The 16,269-nt window shown below is 53.9% G+C and overlaps 1 protein-coding gene across 1 annotated transcript in view; it reads right to left on the reverse strand.

Annotated features, from left to right (window-relative positions):
• LRRC38 (leucine rich repeat containing 38) overlaps positions 1–16,008 on the reverse strand; it is a 36,552-nt gene extending 20,544 nt beyond the window's left edge. Inside the window, 3 exon segments of the mRNA XM_036825972.1 lie at positions 14,794–15,556; positions 15,558–15,643; positions 15,705–16,008. Of these exon segments, the coding sequence (XP_036681867.1) occupies positions 14,794–15,556; positions 15,558–15,643; positions 15,705–16,008 (1,153 nt within the window).
• Positions 16,009–16,269: the final 261 nt, after the last annotated feature.

Consider the following 16,269-nt stretch of genomic DNA (forward strand, 5'->3'; position numbering starts at 1 on the left):
CCATCACCACCATTGCTACATCCACCATCTCTGCCGTGATGTCCACCTCGGCCAAGTCCACCATTTCCAAAATGATGCCCACTCCCCCATGTCCTCCACCTCCACCCTGACGTCCACCTCCGCACGTCCACCGTCTCTACCCTGACGCCCACCTCACCACGTCCGCCGTCTCCACCCTGACGCCCACCTCCACTATTTCTACCACCATCACCACCAGCGCTGCCACCTCCATCATCCATTACAGACATCTGTTACAAGTTGGGCCCTGGGCTGAGGACACCAACCTGTGTCTAGTTATTGTAACTGATGAACTGGTTAGAACCTTCCGGCAAGGCCAGCCTGAGGAAGTCTAAGAGTGGCCCCGTGAGTCTGGTACCTCCCACTACTCATGGTGATTGACGCTCCATGCTGCTCAGAGACACCCACTGGGCCTCCCTCCTTAGACCCGCCCCTCTGAGCACCCAGTGTCCCAAGTTAATCTCTGTCAGTGGGCTCACTGGCCAGCTGCAAGAAGCCGTCCTGGGGGTGAGGAGGGGTGTGTGTGTTAAGCGGGCCCCTCAGATTTCACTGTGGAGATGACGTTCTATGGGGAAGTAATATTTATTGAAACTCATCATTTGCCGGGAACTACGATAAGTACTTCACCATTACCGTGTCATTTACTCCTCTTTCTCAACAGCCCTTTTGAAAAGTGGTTCTCATCTGGGGGTGATTTTGCCCCTCAGTGGGCATTTGACGATGTCTGGTGATATTTTTGGTTCTCACACTAGGTGGGGTGCTATTGGCATCTAGTGGGTAGAAGAAGGGATGTTACTAAACACCCAACAGTGCCAGGGTGACCCCCAAGGCAAAGAATTAGCCAGCCCATAATGCCAATAGTGCCGAGGCTGGGATGCCTGCTTTGGAGTAGTTTTTTTGTAGTCCCATTTTTCTAATTTAAATTTTGTGGTAAAATATACATAACGTAAAATTTGCCATCTTAACCATTTTTAAGTGTGCAGTTCTGTGGCATAAAGTACATTCACACTGTTGTGCAACTATCACCACCATCTCTAGAACTCTTTTCATTCTGCAAAACTAAATCCCTGTTCCCATTAAACACTAATCCTCCATTATTCCCTCCTCCCAGACCCTGGCAACCACAGTTCTGTGTCTATGAATTTGCCTCTTCCAAGGCGCCTCAGATAAGTGGGATCATACAGTATTTGTCCTTTTATGACTGGCCCCTTTCACTTACCATCATGTTCTCAGGTTCATCCATGTTGTAGCGTGTGTCAGAATTTCCTTCCTTTTAAGGCCGAATAATATTCTGTTGTATGGATGGACCACATTTTGTTTATCATTCATCCATCGATGGACACTTGTGTTGCTCTCACCTTTTGGCTATTGTGAATAATGCTGCTACGAACATGGGTGCAAATGTGGGGTAGGTTTTAGATGCAGAGACTGGGGCTCTAAGAAGCTGTGTGACTTACCTGAAGTCACACAACTCGTCTGTGAGGGTCTGGATTTAAGGGCAGGCCTGGCTGTCACCACAGCCCATCCTCTCTCCACGACACCACGGTGTCCTCAGTCTTGACCAGGCTCACTCACATATGGGTCGTTGGTTGGACTTCACTTGCCTGCCTCTCTCCGGAGTGACCTGATGGCTGCCCCATCTGTGCTACTGTGACAACCACTCCAGGACGTCTTCCCACGAGCGCTGGCACTTCCCTCTCAACCCATAAAGCTCTCTCTATGACCCGGATGGCTCCGAAACAATTTACCAACACAGAAATTCTGATTTTTCTGGGAAGTCAGGAACCAGGCTGGTTTTTTTTTTTTTTTTAGATTTATGCTTCCTCTGGCAGCAGGGACCAGGGGGAGCCCCAGGATCCCGGTGGCAGACACCTTCACCCTGCAATTTTCAGCAGGTCCTGGCACTGTGGCAACTGCTGTCACTGGGGCCAGAGTTGTGGGCTGTTGGGAAGTGACTTCAGGGTGCGGCGTTTGGGGGCGTGGTCGTTAGAAACAACCTGTGCAGGTGGAGAGGATGCACCGTTATCTGACCCTCTCCTTTCACAGGTGGAGAAACCGGCCTGGGGAAGTGAAGTTACTTCCCCGTGGTGAGAGAAAAATACCCCCCAAATGACCACGTCCTAATCCCTGGAATCTGAGAAAATGTTACCTTTGAAGATATGATTAAGTTCAGGGTATGGATTGTACAGGTGGGTCCAATATAGTCACAAGGGTCCTTATAAGAGGGAGGAAGGTCAGAGTCAGAGAGGAGATGTGAGGATGGAAACAGAGATCAGAATAATTCGGGGCCATTTGCAGAGCCCACCAGCTGGCCGTTCCTCCTTATAGAGTGTCAAAATCTGTCTCCTTGTAGTTCGCAACCGTGGGTCCATCTTCGGAGGCCAAAACAAGTTTCTCACATTCAGTGACAGCTCTTCAGACATCAGGAGACAGGGCCTATGTCCTTCCACGTCTGTCCTTAGTTAAACATCCATTTTCCTATGACAGTATGGTCTTATTCTCCAAATACAAAGAGTCTCTGGCAGTTTCCAACAGACAGGAAGCCCAGGTAACTGCTTACAAGCTGCAATTTGATGAGGCCTGGGGTCTCCGACCTTCCCTCCAGGCCTCCCCGCATCTGAAATTCTACACAGACTGTGCCTCCATAGTGAGCAGAGGTCCCTTCCTTCTGCCTTTACTGTATTTATTCCTGGTTAACCCTCAAGTCACTAACACTAACGCTGAGAATTAGTTTACCAAACTGTTTTCTCTAAGCGAGGCGGATGGTTCTGGAGGTCACCTCCTCTCTGCTCTTCTCCCCTTTACCTTGTGTTAGCACCCATCACTGAGTCATTCATTCAGTCAACAAATACATATCGAGCACCTAATATAGGCCAGCTCTGGGGTAAAAACAGTGAAAAAATCATTTGTGACTACAATTTAGTGAGGGGAACCAGACAGACCATGAGTAAATCAGTAATATGTATTATGCAGCAGATGGTGACAGGCGTTATGGAGAAAGAGAAGCAAAGTGGGGAGGGAAGGAGAGCTGGAAGCAGTGGGTCGCAGGATTCAGTGGGGCTGGGAGGAAAGGCTTGGTGAGAAAATGGTATTTGAGCAAGCGGCTAAAAGGAATGAAGGAGAAAGTCATGTGGACATCAGGAAAGGGTGCTCCAGGTGGAGGGAGCAGCAAGTGCAAAGGCCCTGAGGTTGAAATATGCCTGGTGTGTTTGGGGAACAATAAGGGGTCTGGGTGCCTGGATCAGAGTGAATGAAAGGGGAGTAGTAGGAAATTAGGCCAGAAAGAAAGGAAGAGTTCAGATCATGGGGGTGGGGGGCTGCTTATAAGCCCCTGGAAGAACCTTGGCTTCTAATCTCAGTGACATGGGAGTTACTGAAGAGTTCTGAGCAGAGGAAGGACATGACTTGATATCTGTCTGGCAAGCAGGGAGGGGTCATTGTTCCAGAAAAAGCTCTCAGAAGAGCAGAAAGTAGGAGTTGAACTTGCTTTCAACAGGTGTTTAGTCTACTCTGGTTTCCACTAATATGTTCAAGTCACCTTTGATTTCCTCCAAGTCAAGGTTCTGAGTTGGCAAGACTCACTAAGTTTGGTTCTGCACCTAAAGCAGGAGCTGTGGATCTGAGAGGGTGGGCTTGCGGATAAAGGACCTGGTTCTGACATGATATTTAAGAAGCCATGCAATGGTTGGTGACAAAGACCCTGGCTCATCCCTCCCTCTATTACTTCTTGGCTGGTGACCTTGGCCAACTTACATTAACCTGTCTGTGCCTTGGAGTTCTCACCTGTAAAATGGGATGCACCTGGCACTGACCTCTTTGGAAAGACACTCATAGACTTAGAGCTACACCGTCCACTACAGTAGCCACCAGCCACATGTTGAGAACTTGATCACGGCCAGTCTGGACTTAGATGTGCTGTAAGTATAAAACACACCCAGATTTTGAAGACTTTGTATGAAACAAAGAATGGAAAAATATCTCATGGATGAGTTTTCTATTGATAAGTTGAAAGAATAACATTTTGGATATGCTGGATTAAATAAAATACTGAAATTCATTTCACCTACTCGTTTGATTTATTTAAATGTGGCTACTAGCAAATTTAAGATTCTAGACGTGCTTTGAATTCTATTTCTACCGGGTGGAGCTGCCCTGGAGCGCTTAGCTCAGGGCCTGGCACATAGTAGACACGCAATAAATGGAGCCAATGGGAACAGCCTGCTCAGGGCAGGAAGCAGGGACAACCCTCAACCACATGAACAAGAGCCCGATTTGTTCCTTTAGTACCTTATTTTCCCACGTGCAAAGGAAGTGAAGCAATTGGTTCTTGACATCATAAAATCCAAGGGCTGGATGCCATTTTGCAGGCTACCAAATCCATCCCCCTGCCTCTGGCAAAGAGGGTGGTTATCATTATCTCCTGCAGTATCTTCCCAGGGCTGCCGTAACACAACACCACAGACTGGGGGCTTTACAACAGAAATGTATTGTCTCATGGTTCTGAAGTCTAGAGGTCTGAGATCAAGGTGTGGGCAGGGCTGGTTCCTTCTGAGCGCTGTGAGAGAGAGACTGCTTCCTCTCTCCTAGCATCTGGTGGTTTGTTGGCAATTTTTGGCGTTCCTTGGCTTGTAGATGCATCACTGAGCTCAACCTTCACCTTCATCTGGTGTTTTTTTCTGTGTCCATCTGTGTTCAAACCTCCCCTTTTTTATAAGGACACCAGTCATACTGGATTAGGGCCCACCCTAATGACCTCATCCTGCTCAATTATATCTGCAATGACCCTTGTATTAATCATGATTTTTACATTCTATATTTTATTTAGCTTTGGCATCTTGGGGCCTTGCCACCAGGGATGGACTGTCCCTCCCGGGGTTGGCCAGTTCCTAGAGACAGTAAACCCTCACCAGTGAGCACACCCTTGATATGCAAAGCTACCAACCCGAGTCCATACCCCACCCACCTCCTTTTATCAGGTTCTTGCAGTCCGAGACACTATCTCCCTGCCCTAAATCACCACAGGGCCAGGTACTAGACAGCTAAGGATCACCCTTTTAGCCAGAGCCTCCTGAAATTATTCAAACTAGCCAACCCTTAACCTGCCTCCTCTGCTTACCCTGCCTTGCCCACTCCTTCCTGCAAAAACCACAATAAAGACTCTCACCTGTTTTTCCTTTCATTCCTTCTGTCTCCTGACCATCCCTAGTGCTTCCCCGTGTGGCCCTGCACGGCTTCCACTCTTCCTATTTCTAGAGATCTGTGAGTATAAAACTTCATCCTTCAAGACAGTTATTCTGCATGCCCCCATTTTCTCCTAAAGCTCTTTTACATCAGTATTTCCCTGATCTTCCAAATAAACCTCGGGGTAACAGATGAGGGAACCACAGCCCAGACAAGTCAGGTGACCTGCCCAGGTCAAGGAGGTAGCAGCAGGTCCAGGGTGTCCCGACTGTCAGCTTTAAGCTCTCAGCCCCTCAACGGGACCATGTGACATCTTCATCTCTGATGCAGATGATCATTTATGTTGGTTATGTTTAAAAAGAGACATCACCTCGTTGGTGTCTCATGCAAAAGAAATGCCATTCTTTCTAATAATGTGAGGGGAGGGCCTTTTCTTCACATGAAGAGGGAGAAGAGAGGAACATACTTTTGCACCTACTGATTTGAAAGAGAGCTACTGGGATGATGGGGCCTATATGCCAAGGGAACCCACCTAGGAAACCTGTGCTGGGAGCTGGGGGCGAGCGGCTTCCAGACCCTCTCATCCCACGACCTGGAGGAGGCTGGCTGGGTAGGGCACAGAGCAAGCCAAAGTCAGAGCTAGAAGAGGCCTTCGGGGTCATCTAGCCCCAGGGTCTAGGGCGGGTGGCTGGGGAGAGGAATTCCCCGTGTTCCGGGGAATCCGGCCAGCGCGGTGCCCTAAGTTGCTTCTCATGTGCATGTGGTTCTCCTCCTGCCCCACCCTCTCTGATGACTCCCACCTACAGCCCCCAGGGGCATCTGGGGTCACCACTCATGATCTAGAGCAACTGAGAAACAGGACATGACACAGGTCGACTGCTGGCTAACAAGGAAGTGGGGACAGGGACCCAGATTCCTAGCTCTCTGGGTCCCGAGTGACCCGCAGCTCCCTCAGGGTCCTGACTCCTGCACTTGGCATTTATCCCATGACCAGCCCAGAGGATGGAAGAGATGAGGCACCCGGGGGCTCCTTGACGGGCAGCCTCTGAGGCAGAGGGGACAGGCTGAGAGCCACTGGGAGGATGGGCTGTGAACACACAGATAATGCCCGTCTACGCGGGTTGTAGACATCTGGGATTTGACAGGAAAGGCTTAAATCCGGTGGGATTTGTAAACCTGCATGCACATTTCTAGGAATTGGATACCGAAGAGAAGAACAGCTTCTACGTGCAGTGCTGGAGGAGGCACTCTGAGCACCTTCCCATGATATCGCTCGAGGTCAAAGGGCAGATGCTAACACCTGCATTTGACAGAGGGAACACCAGGGCCCAGGAACGTCGGGGGATTTATCTGCCGTCAGACAGTTCACTGGAAGCTCGGCCACGGTCACGGCTGCCTGGCTGGATGTCCAGTGCATGGCCTGCCCAGCCCCCATCCCTAAGCTCCGCCCCCCAGAGCCTCCTCCAGGGACCTGGAAATTGGGACCAAGACAGCACAGTCTCCCCCAGCCTCAGCTGGTCTCGTGAATGGAGCAGCGTATTTTTGGCCACATAGATGGAAAAATACAGAAAGCCCATCAGTATATGAAGGGGGGTAAAAGAAGTGTGAGAAGCAGAGGGTGAAAAAAGGAGGCGCTGTGTTCCCTGCAGCCTCTCGGGTCTCAGCTACGAGCTCCCTGAGGCCTGACCGTTCAGGACTTGGGTTCCTGGTGACACCCACATGCTTACAAGACACCCTTCTGTTTGCTTATGTCAGAGGCAGCTGGTTTCCGATTCATCGGGGTAAACTGAGATCGGCGGCTTCAGTGTCCTGAATTCCCCCCACCAGCCATTCTCACTGCGCCTCGCAGAGCAGAGGCTAACAGACCCCCAGAACGAATGGCCGCCCCGCCGTCTCGCCAGCACTGCTCCAACAGACGGGGCAGGCGCAGCTGGCTCCCCCCCGCCGTCACAGTGGAGAGCCCGAGGCTCGGGATCTGACCAGGATCACACAGATCTGTGCAAGGAGCTCAGAGAACCCCCGTTCTGGGCCTCTGTCTTTGCTGAAAGCTGATCTGGATGTCCTTGGCTGACCAAAGTCGGAGACGGGGTATTTGGTGGGGACAAAAGCCAAGGCCAGCGATGTTGGCCTGTCCCCCCGATGGCCCTTGTGACACAGCCCTCGGGAGTGTGCATTCGTCCACTCATTCACACATGCCTACTGCCCCACGGAGCCCCTTCTACACTGGGCATGGCCCCAGGCGCTAGGGACACGGCAGGGAGCGTGCTGATATTGAGCTCATGTTTCTAGAGGGACAAGACTTGTGAACGAGATAATGTGGACTCAGTGAGCGAGACGCCACAGACACAACAAGCAGATATGACAGCGATGAGAGGGTGGGGACGGGACTGCTTGGGCGGGGTGGTCAGGGAAGGCCTCTCTGAGGAGGGGACATCTCCTGGGGACGTGATGATGAGGAAGACGCAGCCATTTGGGCTGGGAAACGTCTTAGCAGGAGAGGGAGCCGTAAGTTAGGAGGTCCTGGTTGGTGCCTGGCACCGGGCGTGTTCACGGGACAGGGGAAGGCCAGCGTGGCTGGTGTGGGGATGGAGCCTCGTGGGACATAGGAGGGAGCCGGCTTGTTCTAAGTGCAGCGGAAGCCGCCAGAAGGTTTCCAAGCATGCCATACACTGCACCAGCTGCTGGGGGTTCAAGGAGAGAGAGACACAGTCTGTGTCCTCCAAACAGGCCAGACCTGTGAACTGGCAAGTTCAAGTAGTGGCCGTAGAGAAAACACAGCATCCAGTGAGGTCACACAGGCCAGACTCCCAACCCAGCCTCGAGGCCCAGAGGGTTGGAGGCTGGAAGGCTAAATAAAAACCAGAAAGGTAGAGAAGTAGAGGTGGGGAAGGGCGGGAGGGAAGAATCGGGGACCTGGCTGGCACCGTCTGGGCAAAGACCTGAGGGCAGGAGCCCAGGACACTCCCAGGACTGGACTGACACACTCTGCTGTTATCCTACAGTGACCAAGTTCAGGATACGATTTGGCTCACGTAACCGTGAACACACCCAATTCCGGTCCTCGCGACAACCCACCCACGAGGAGGTCCTTCTGGGCCATCATCACACTGCCAGCCTGAAGGTGACAAGGCCTGCCAAGCACCTCATTCCCAGCTACCTCGGAGACCACAGGATTCTGGGACAGCGGGCACTGGACGGCCACTTGGCTGAAAGGCCTGAGCCTTTGGGTATCGGAGTCAGATGGCAGCTTGTCAGCTTCCGGTAACAGTGACACTGGCCTCTCCAGAGCAAATCCCCAGCTGCCTGTGCTCTCCCGGGGCTGTCCTAGCTGGGCAGGAAGGCAGGTCCTCTGTCCACTAGCCCGGCAATGAGGTCGCCCTTTGAGTTAATTGATAGAGCAGCAGGATGGTGACATTTCCAGAAAGATCCAACGTTTGGGACAGAGTAGCAGGACCAGGTGGGGCTCTCCAGGGAGAAGAGAGACAGGGCAGGGTTGTCTCAGGCCATGTTTGCAGTTGACTCTCCCCCGGACTCCAGATCGTGGTGTGTGTAAAAGCTGACACCCGGCTGGGACACTGGGGATGGTGAGAAAGGTGACACCGGGGACTCAACTCTAATTAAGACACAAGTTAAAAACACATAAGCCTATGGCACCAGGACATGTACAGGCCTGTCAACCGCTGGAGGAGGCCACTTGCAAGAGCCAGGGAGACTTCAATCAACCTCTGCCAGGAAGGTGGTTCTCTTAAGTGTATAAACACAAGGGAGAGGTCCACTCTGCTGGCAAGCAAATCATGCAAACTATAGCAATAAGGGGATGTCATTGTTCTGTCTACTAAATTGGAAAGCATGTTTAAAAATAATAATACATAAACCTGGGAAAGGCACGGTGAGACAGGTACTTTCTATTTGCCAACAGAGCCTGCTGTCTGGGGTGCAATTAGGCAAAAATGCATCCAGAGGTTTAACATAACCATAGACTCTGACCTGGTGATTCCACCTCAAAGAATCCACCCCAAAGAAATAACCGGAGATGTCCACAAATTTACATGAATGAGGATGTTCAGTTCAGCACCGTGTATATACAAAAAAGAAAAAACAACAATGCACATTTCCAACAATAGGTTCAATGACTAGTCATATAACATGACCTCTTACATGACCATAAAAAGTTAAATTTTCAAAGAGCTATAATGACAGGTAACTCTCACAACTCAGTAAGAGGAAAAGAGTCAGTAATAAGGTATATAGTATAATATCAATTTGTTTAAAATATATATATGTGCATAAGAATACAACCAGAACTAAACACAGTAAAACTTTCGTAGCAGTGGGATTCTGGGTGGTTTTTATTCTCTTCATGATATTTATCTACATTTCCCAAGTCTACAAAGGACCTGTTATTTTATCATCAGAAAAATAAAATGCTTTTATTTTCAAAGAAAACGAGTCACCTTGGAGTCACCTGGGAGAAAAGGACCTGTGTGACCTCCAGGCAAGCATCAGCTTGTGTCCCTTTGGCTGAATTACTGTTTCTTTTGTCAGTATGACAAGTCCCCACTCATCTGACCAAACCAGGCCCTCACGGCATCTGACGTCAGGAAAGGGAGGTGGAGTTACTGGGAGATGGGGGGCAGGCTCCCCCAGAAGGCCGCGAGTCTGGCCTGCTAAGCAGGCAGGGTTAGTGAGATAACTGGTGGGCGCCCCTCTTGCCGTGAACCCCCTCCTCGACAGGACGCTGCCTGCAGGGTCCACCCTGCAGGGGCTGAGCCACAGAATGCCCGGATGCTCCAGGCACCACAGTGGACCTTGTCTCTGAGGCTTGTACCCACCCAAGGGGCCAGGGTGAGCAGACTCAAGGCGTGACATGCAGCCGTGCTTAATTTTCCCCCAGTCCCCGCTTCTCCCAGCCCTTCCCTCCCAACAGCCTCCCTCGTCAAGGTCCCAGTTGCAGCTCAGATCTCTCCCCCGGGACTGTGGGCTGTGTCCTGCAGGCCACACGAAGCCACGGCTGCAAAGGGAAGTGACAGAAGGTGCCTCACTGTTCGGCACCCCTCACCCCCAGGCCCCGGCTCCTGCTCGGGCTTCTCCCACGATACACTCTCAGGGCTCGGTGTGGTCTGTGACCCCGGGGAAGCCTGCTGACTCCATGCACCTCTGAGCACAGAGACAGCCCCTTGCCTGCCGGCTACGGTTCCTCACACCCAGTGGCCTTTCCTGCCTGAGGCTCCAGGCTCGAGGCTGGGACACATGAGATGTCCTGTGAGCCCAGAGCCCCGGTGTGCCTGAGTGCTCTGCCCCATCCCTACCGCACAGAGACTACGGCCACCTGGATTCCAGCAGAGGGGTCTCTGGAGGGATCTGGTCTCCCCAGGCCTCAACTTCCCAACCCTTAAGACACAGACAGTCTTCCCTTCCCTTGAAACCATAGAACTTCAGAGTTGGAAGGAACCTTAAAATCCTCCTACCCATACTCCTTTGTTTACCAAAGAAAAATCTGAGACACAGAGAGACAGGAAAGTCATATAACGTCACACAGCATTTCCACAGCTGCAGCAAAATGACTTCTCCCTCCAGCGCGGGTTTTCAAGCTTCAGTGAGTGTGCACTGCAAGCCCTTTTCAGGGGCTGGGGGTGGGGGGAATTAAAATGCAGATCCCCGGGCCTCACTCCCCCCAGGCACACATTCAGTAGGTCTGGGGGCCCAGGAATCTGCATGTCAAACAAGCTCCCTAGGTGATCAGCACACAGGTTTCTCATCACCCGTGTGTTTTCATTCCCTACCCACCTCACTGGGCTGCTGTAAAGGGAAGGCAATGCGAGGAACTGGAGGGCTTTTTAAAGATCACTGTCTGCTGAGAAGGTGTTGATGCTTCCCTGTCTCCCCACACCTTCCCCATCTCTCCCTCTCTATCCTGCTGGTCACTTGAGCGACTTCCCAGGTCTCTTGCTTCCAGGTCTGGAGCCCTTCTGCTGAAAGAGGGATGATCACTGTTCCCTGGATGGCATACTGTCCCACTTGGCCCAGGACCTACTGTCTACGGGGAGAACCACCTGACCAGGTACAGAATCTGGGGCTGGAAGGTCAGCTGTCACCCATGAGACTCGGGGATGGTCGGACAGGGCTGGGGCTATTCTCACCCTCCAGAAAGAATTAGGAGTGGGGTCAGACACTCCTGAGTGCAAGCTCATGTCAGTCACTAACGATGTGACCTTGTGCAAACCACTTCATTTCTCTGCACCTCGTTTGCTTCTTGTTGGGTAAGTTGTGGGTAAAGGTACAGATGGCACTTGTAAACCACAAACCGCCACCATAAGGTAGGGCCACCGGGTAAAACACAGGATGGCCAGTGACGTGAATTTCAGAAAAACAACAAGTAATCCTGTGTGTGAGAATATCCCAAACATGGCACGGGACAGACTTATACTAAAATATTATGCCTCGTTTATCTGAAATTCAGAGTGAATTAGGCATCCTGGAGTTTTGTTTGTTTGCTTTCTTGTTTGGGGTTTGTCTGCTCGCTTGTTGTTGCTAAGTTGGCCAGTGGGCATTCTGGCAGGCGTCCCCTTGTTCTGTTCCTTCAGACCCAGCACCAGCAGGCCGGCTCCCCCTGAGACCTCAGACCCAGATGCCTCTGTCCCCCCCCTTCCCAATCGAGCCCTGAGGAACCGGCACAGAGGGGACCGGCTGCCCTCGACGGGTGACTGAGCGCTCCCATCAGCGAGAAGCCTTGCTGGCAAACGATCACATTTTTTGTGCTGTCAGAGCTAGTCAAGGTCACTTGCTCTGTTCAGTTTGCTTCTCTGGGGGAGGAGGGACAGGGGAGGTGAAGGAAAGACAATGAGGGTGGGTCCCCTCTGCTCCCTCCTCTGAATTCCCTCCCCTGGGTGCCTGCCTAGAAAGCCTTGGAGCTTGTGCCCCGTGGTGCCTGGCTTTCCCTGGTGGGAAGTGGGTGGTCAGCATGGCCAGGGGTGGGGGTGGGGGGGAGCCAGGAGGTCCTGGTGCACTCCCAGCTGTTTCTAACTCTCCGTGTGACCTTGGGCAAGTCACTCCCATCACCTCTCTGGGCCTTCTAGAGAAAACGGGGTAATAGTAACAGCACTAATGCTTATTAGTACTTACTGTGTGTCAGGCACTGTTCTACGTACTTTATAGATAATACCCTTTTCATCCTCCCAACTAGTAAGAAGTAGAGGCAGGATTTGAACCAAGCAGCTCTGTGCCAGAGTCTGGGCACTTGGCCCCCTTGCCTGCTGCATCTATGAAACTATGAGAGGCCCGAATGCAGGAGGAGGAGGGAAGGGAGTGACTGACACCTAGCGATCACCTACTCCTTGCTAAGGTTACCACGCCCTTGACAGAGCTGACTTCGTACAACCCTCGCCGCAAACATGCTGTGGGACTCTGATCTTCAGTCTGAAGTTAGAGGCAGGGAAACGGAGGCACAGAGAGGTCAGGGACTTGTCTAGGGTCATAATCTGAGTCTACATGGGAACTCAGCTCTCCCACATCAAGCCCTGGGCTAGGTGCTCCACAACCACCCCACTTTCGGTTCACAGAGCTCGGGACACTGCTCTGGCCACAGAACATGGGCAGCGAGGTCAGAGCTGCTCTTGGTGCTTCACCCCATGAGATGCCGGAAGCCCCCATGCTGCCCTGCTGCTGGCTCCAGCCTCTTCCCCCTGAATGAGACCAGCCCTTCCCAAGAGCCTGGACACTGTTTCTTGCTCTGGACCTCTCCATCCTTACCCCCAGCCACACATCCTCATCTGGTGGCTCTTCGCTTTCCTATATTACAGACAGTAGGAAGGATAACATTTTATATTCTTTGCTCTTTCATTTACCCACATTATCCTGACGATCACTGGTCAGATGGATTGGTCAGCATTACTGTGTCCCAATTTCACACAGCAGGAAAAGGAGGTTCAAAGAACTTTCCCAGAGTCACCCAGTTGTTAAGCCAGGACTCCAGTGTATACCTTCCAATCCAGGGCTCTGTAGAGGCCTCAGAGGTCAACCAAAGTACTTTAAAGATGAAGAAACCGAAGCCCAGACAGGATACCTGTCCTGGTCAAGGTCACAGCCATCCATGGCAGAACTGAGACTGACATCCACAGCTCCTGACCCATAACACCTAGCCCTCGAGTGAGTGCTGGTGGGAGCCAATCATAGCACCTCAACTGACAACTGGGGGTCACGATGCCAGCTCTACCAAGAAGCAAAGGCAGGAGCCATCAGAACCAAGGGGAACCCCCGTTCAACAGTGAGGTCTGCATCTGGACCTTCCTGTCTTCTGGTGGGGAGGGTCTGGGGAGTGAATGAAGGCAAAGTTTAAAGTTAGGCGACTCTGTACCTTGCAGGCCAGATCTTTTTAGGACTTGTTCATGTGGGAGAGCCAGCCTGGGCTTAAAGTGCCAGCTCAGGGGCCCGTGTCTGCAGAGAAGTGACAGCCCCTATGCCTGGGATTTGTGCTTGGTGACAGTACAGAATGAATAAGCGAGCACAGGACTTCAGGACATAGATGGGCAGCATTTTTGAATTCTCAATAAATGGAAAAAATATATATTTACCCATGATAAATCCACATCTATGTCACCTTTTATACTGTGGGTCTTTCAGCTCTGGTTCCTGTTCTGACAAACCCTCGGGGTCAAGGTGGGAGGTGGGGTCTGGCTCTGAAAGGTCACTGCTGGGACCCACGCTCACATGCTCACCAGTGGAAGCCTGGAATCCACTGAAAGTAGGGGCATTTCACCTGCTTCCCGTCCTGGGGCTCATCCTTATGGATGCTGGGGTCCCCTCTTCTCAGCTCTGCCTTTGCTTCCTTCCCACTGGCCTTCACAGGGTCTCTTACCTGCTGTGCCCTTATGTTCCTGTCTGCCACGTGGGGATGTATGTCCATGTCACTGCCAGGAAAGTGCACCAGGCAAGCAAAGGGTGCCCCAGCCCACAAGATTTTGTTCAGCAATTTCACATCTGGGCTGAAAAGCTACTGAACGGCAAATCTTTACTGCATCACTGGCTCTTAGCAGGCTGTTGCTTTCCCTCACCGGGAATATTCTCACCCCTTTTAGACAAGAGCAAACTGGGAGCTGAGAAACAAGACCTACTCAGGTTACAGAAGCTCTTAGAGCTGGCGGGCTCTCTCTCCATGTTCAGTGTAGTGAGATGGGTGCTGAGCTGCTGCCCACAGAGTAGGGTGTCTTCCACTTAGGAGGGGCCCAGAAATAACCCACATCCACCGGTACTAGGACCCAAAGCCCCACAAGATGATCTCGGAAATCCAGGTCCCGAACATTGTTGGAGAAACAGGGGGGAAAGCAGGGCAACAAGGCCCAGAATCTCCAGAGAATTCCAGATGTGTCCCTCCCCACTCCCCTTCCCTAGCAGAGTCCCAGGAAAAGTTCAGACTGGGAACCTGGGAGGGTTACACCGGGAGCAAGTCTCATCCAGGGCAGTGGCCGTGAGCGCCCAGGTCTCCCCTTCCAGGCTCAACGCGAGGCCGCTCGCTGCCCTAGGCTCCCGGGCTTTGTCGGCCTCTCCCCGCGCTCTCCCTCACTCCTTCCCGCCTCCCGGTCCGGCCGGCAGGCTCACCTTTGGGCAGCTTGGACACGTTCTCCTGGATCCAGGAGAAGAGGTGGGCGAAGTCGCAGTCGCAGAGCCAGGGGTTCCCGTCCAGGCGCAGCGTGCGCAGCGCAGGCAGCGCGGCCAGGGCGGCCACGTTGAGGCTGCGCAGGTTGTTGTCGTTGAGCTCCAGCACCTGCAGCGACTCCAGGGTTTCGAAGGCGGCCTCGTGCACGCCCGCCAGGTTGTTGTTGGCCAGGCTCAGCTTGACCAGCCTCCCGGCCGAGCGGAAGGCGCCGGCGCCCAGCTGGGTCAGGTTGTTGTAGCTGAGGTCGAGGAAGGCGAGCTTGGCCGAGCCGCTGAACGTGCCCTCCTCCAGGGAGCGCAGAGAGTTGTTCCTTAAGTCCAGGTAGACCAGGTCGCCGTAGAAGATGAAGAAGCCCTCGGGGATGTGCTGGATGCGGTTCCCGGCCACCAGCAGCTTGCGCACGTCCAGGGGGAAGGGGTCGGGCACGCTGGGCAGCCCGCGGTCGCGGCAGTCCACGGTGTGCGGGTCGCTGCAGGCGCAGCCCGCGGGGCACGCGGGTCCTGGCGGGAGCAGCAGCAGGAGGCTGCAGAGCCCCAGCGCGGCGCCGGCGCCGGCGGGGGCGCGGGGCGCGGCGCGGGGGCGCATAGCCGGGACCCGCGCGAGCGGCGGCGACGCGGACGCGGCTCTGGGGCCGAGCCCTGGCGCGGGGCGGCGCGCGGGGTCCCGGAGGCCAGGCGCGGGGAGCCGGAGGGCTGCCGGGGCGGGGAGGGCTCGCGCCCGGGCGCGCGGGGGCGATGGGGCGCAGCGCGGACCGACCAGGGGAGCCCGGGAGGCTCGGGCGGAGCGGGGGAGCTCCGGGGAGGGAGGGGCGAGGGACTCGCGAAGGATTTACCCGAACAGGAAATTAACCCGCCGGAAAATCCCGGGAGAGAGGCGGGAGCGGCAGGGGTGGCGGAGCGGCCGTCCCAAACGCGGCCCCGCCCGGGCACCTCATTTCCGACACCGGGCAATAAGACCTGTCGCGCGGACTTGGCGCGGAACACTCGGCGACCGAGTTCAGTGACCAAGCGCCCCCAGCCCCAGTGGATTTCAGAGGGCGTGTCAGGGTCGTGCGCCCCGCACTCCCGCGCCCGCCTGGTGCCAAAGCGCGCTCTCCGCGCGCCAGCCCTTGCAAAAGGGAGCGTGACCTGGGTCCCTCTGGCTCTGCGCCAGGGCATTCCCGGCGGGCTCTCGGGGGCCGCGCCAGGGGCTGTTGATCCGGGCTTGGGCGGGGCTCCAGAGGGCTCCAGGGAGCTCCAGGGTGGCTGGTCTTCCTTCCTCCTTTCCTCCACTGGCGCTTAACCCATCTCAGTGAGGCAGGCGGAGTCAACCAGTGGGCGCTGCCAGGGCCCCCGCTGTGGCCCGAAGGAAAGCGAGGGGCCAGTCAGCCGTTTCCACGCTGGCCCTGAGTTTGTCGGGGAACTGGCAGCCACCCGGGC

The sequence above is a fragment of the Balaenoptera musculus genome, chromosome 1 (assembly GCF_009873245.2).
Source record: "Balaenoptera musculus isolate JJ_BM4_2016_0621 chromosome 1, mBalMus1.pri.v3, whole genome shotgun sequence".
NCBI lineage: Eukaryota > Metazoa > Chordata > Mammalia > Artiodactyla > Balaenopteridae > Balaenoptera > Balaenoptera musculus.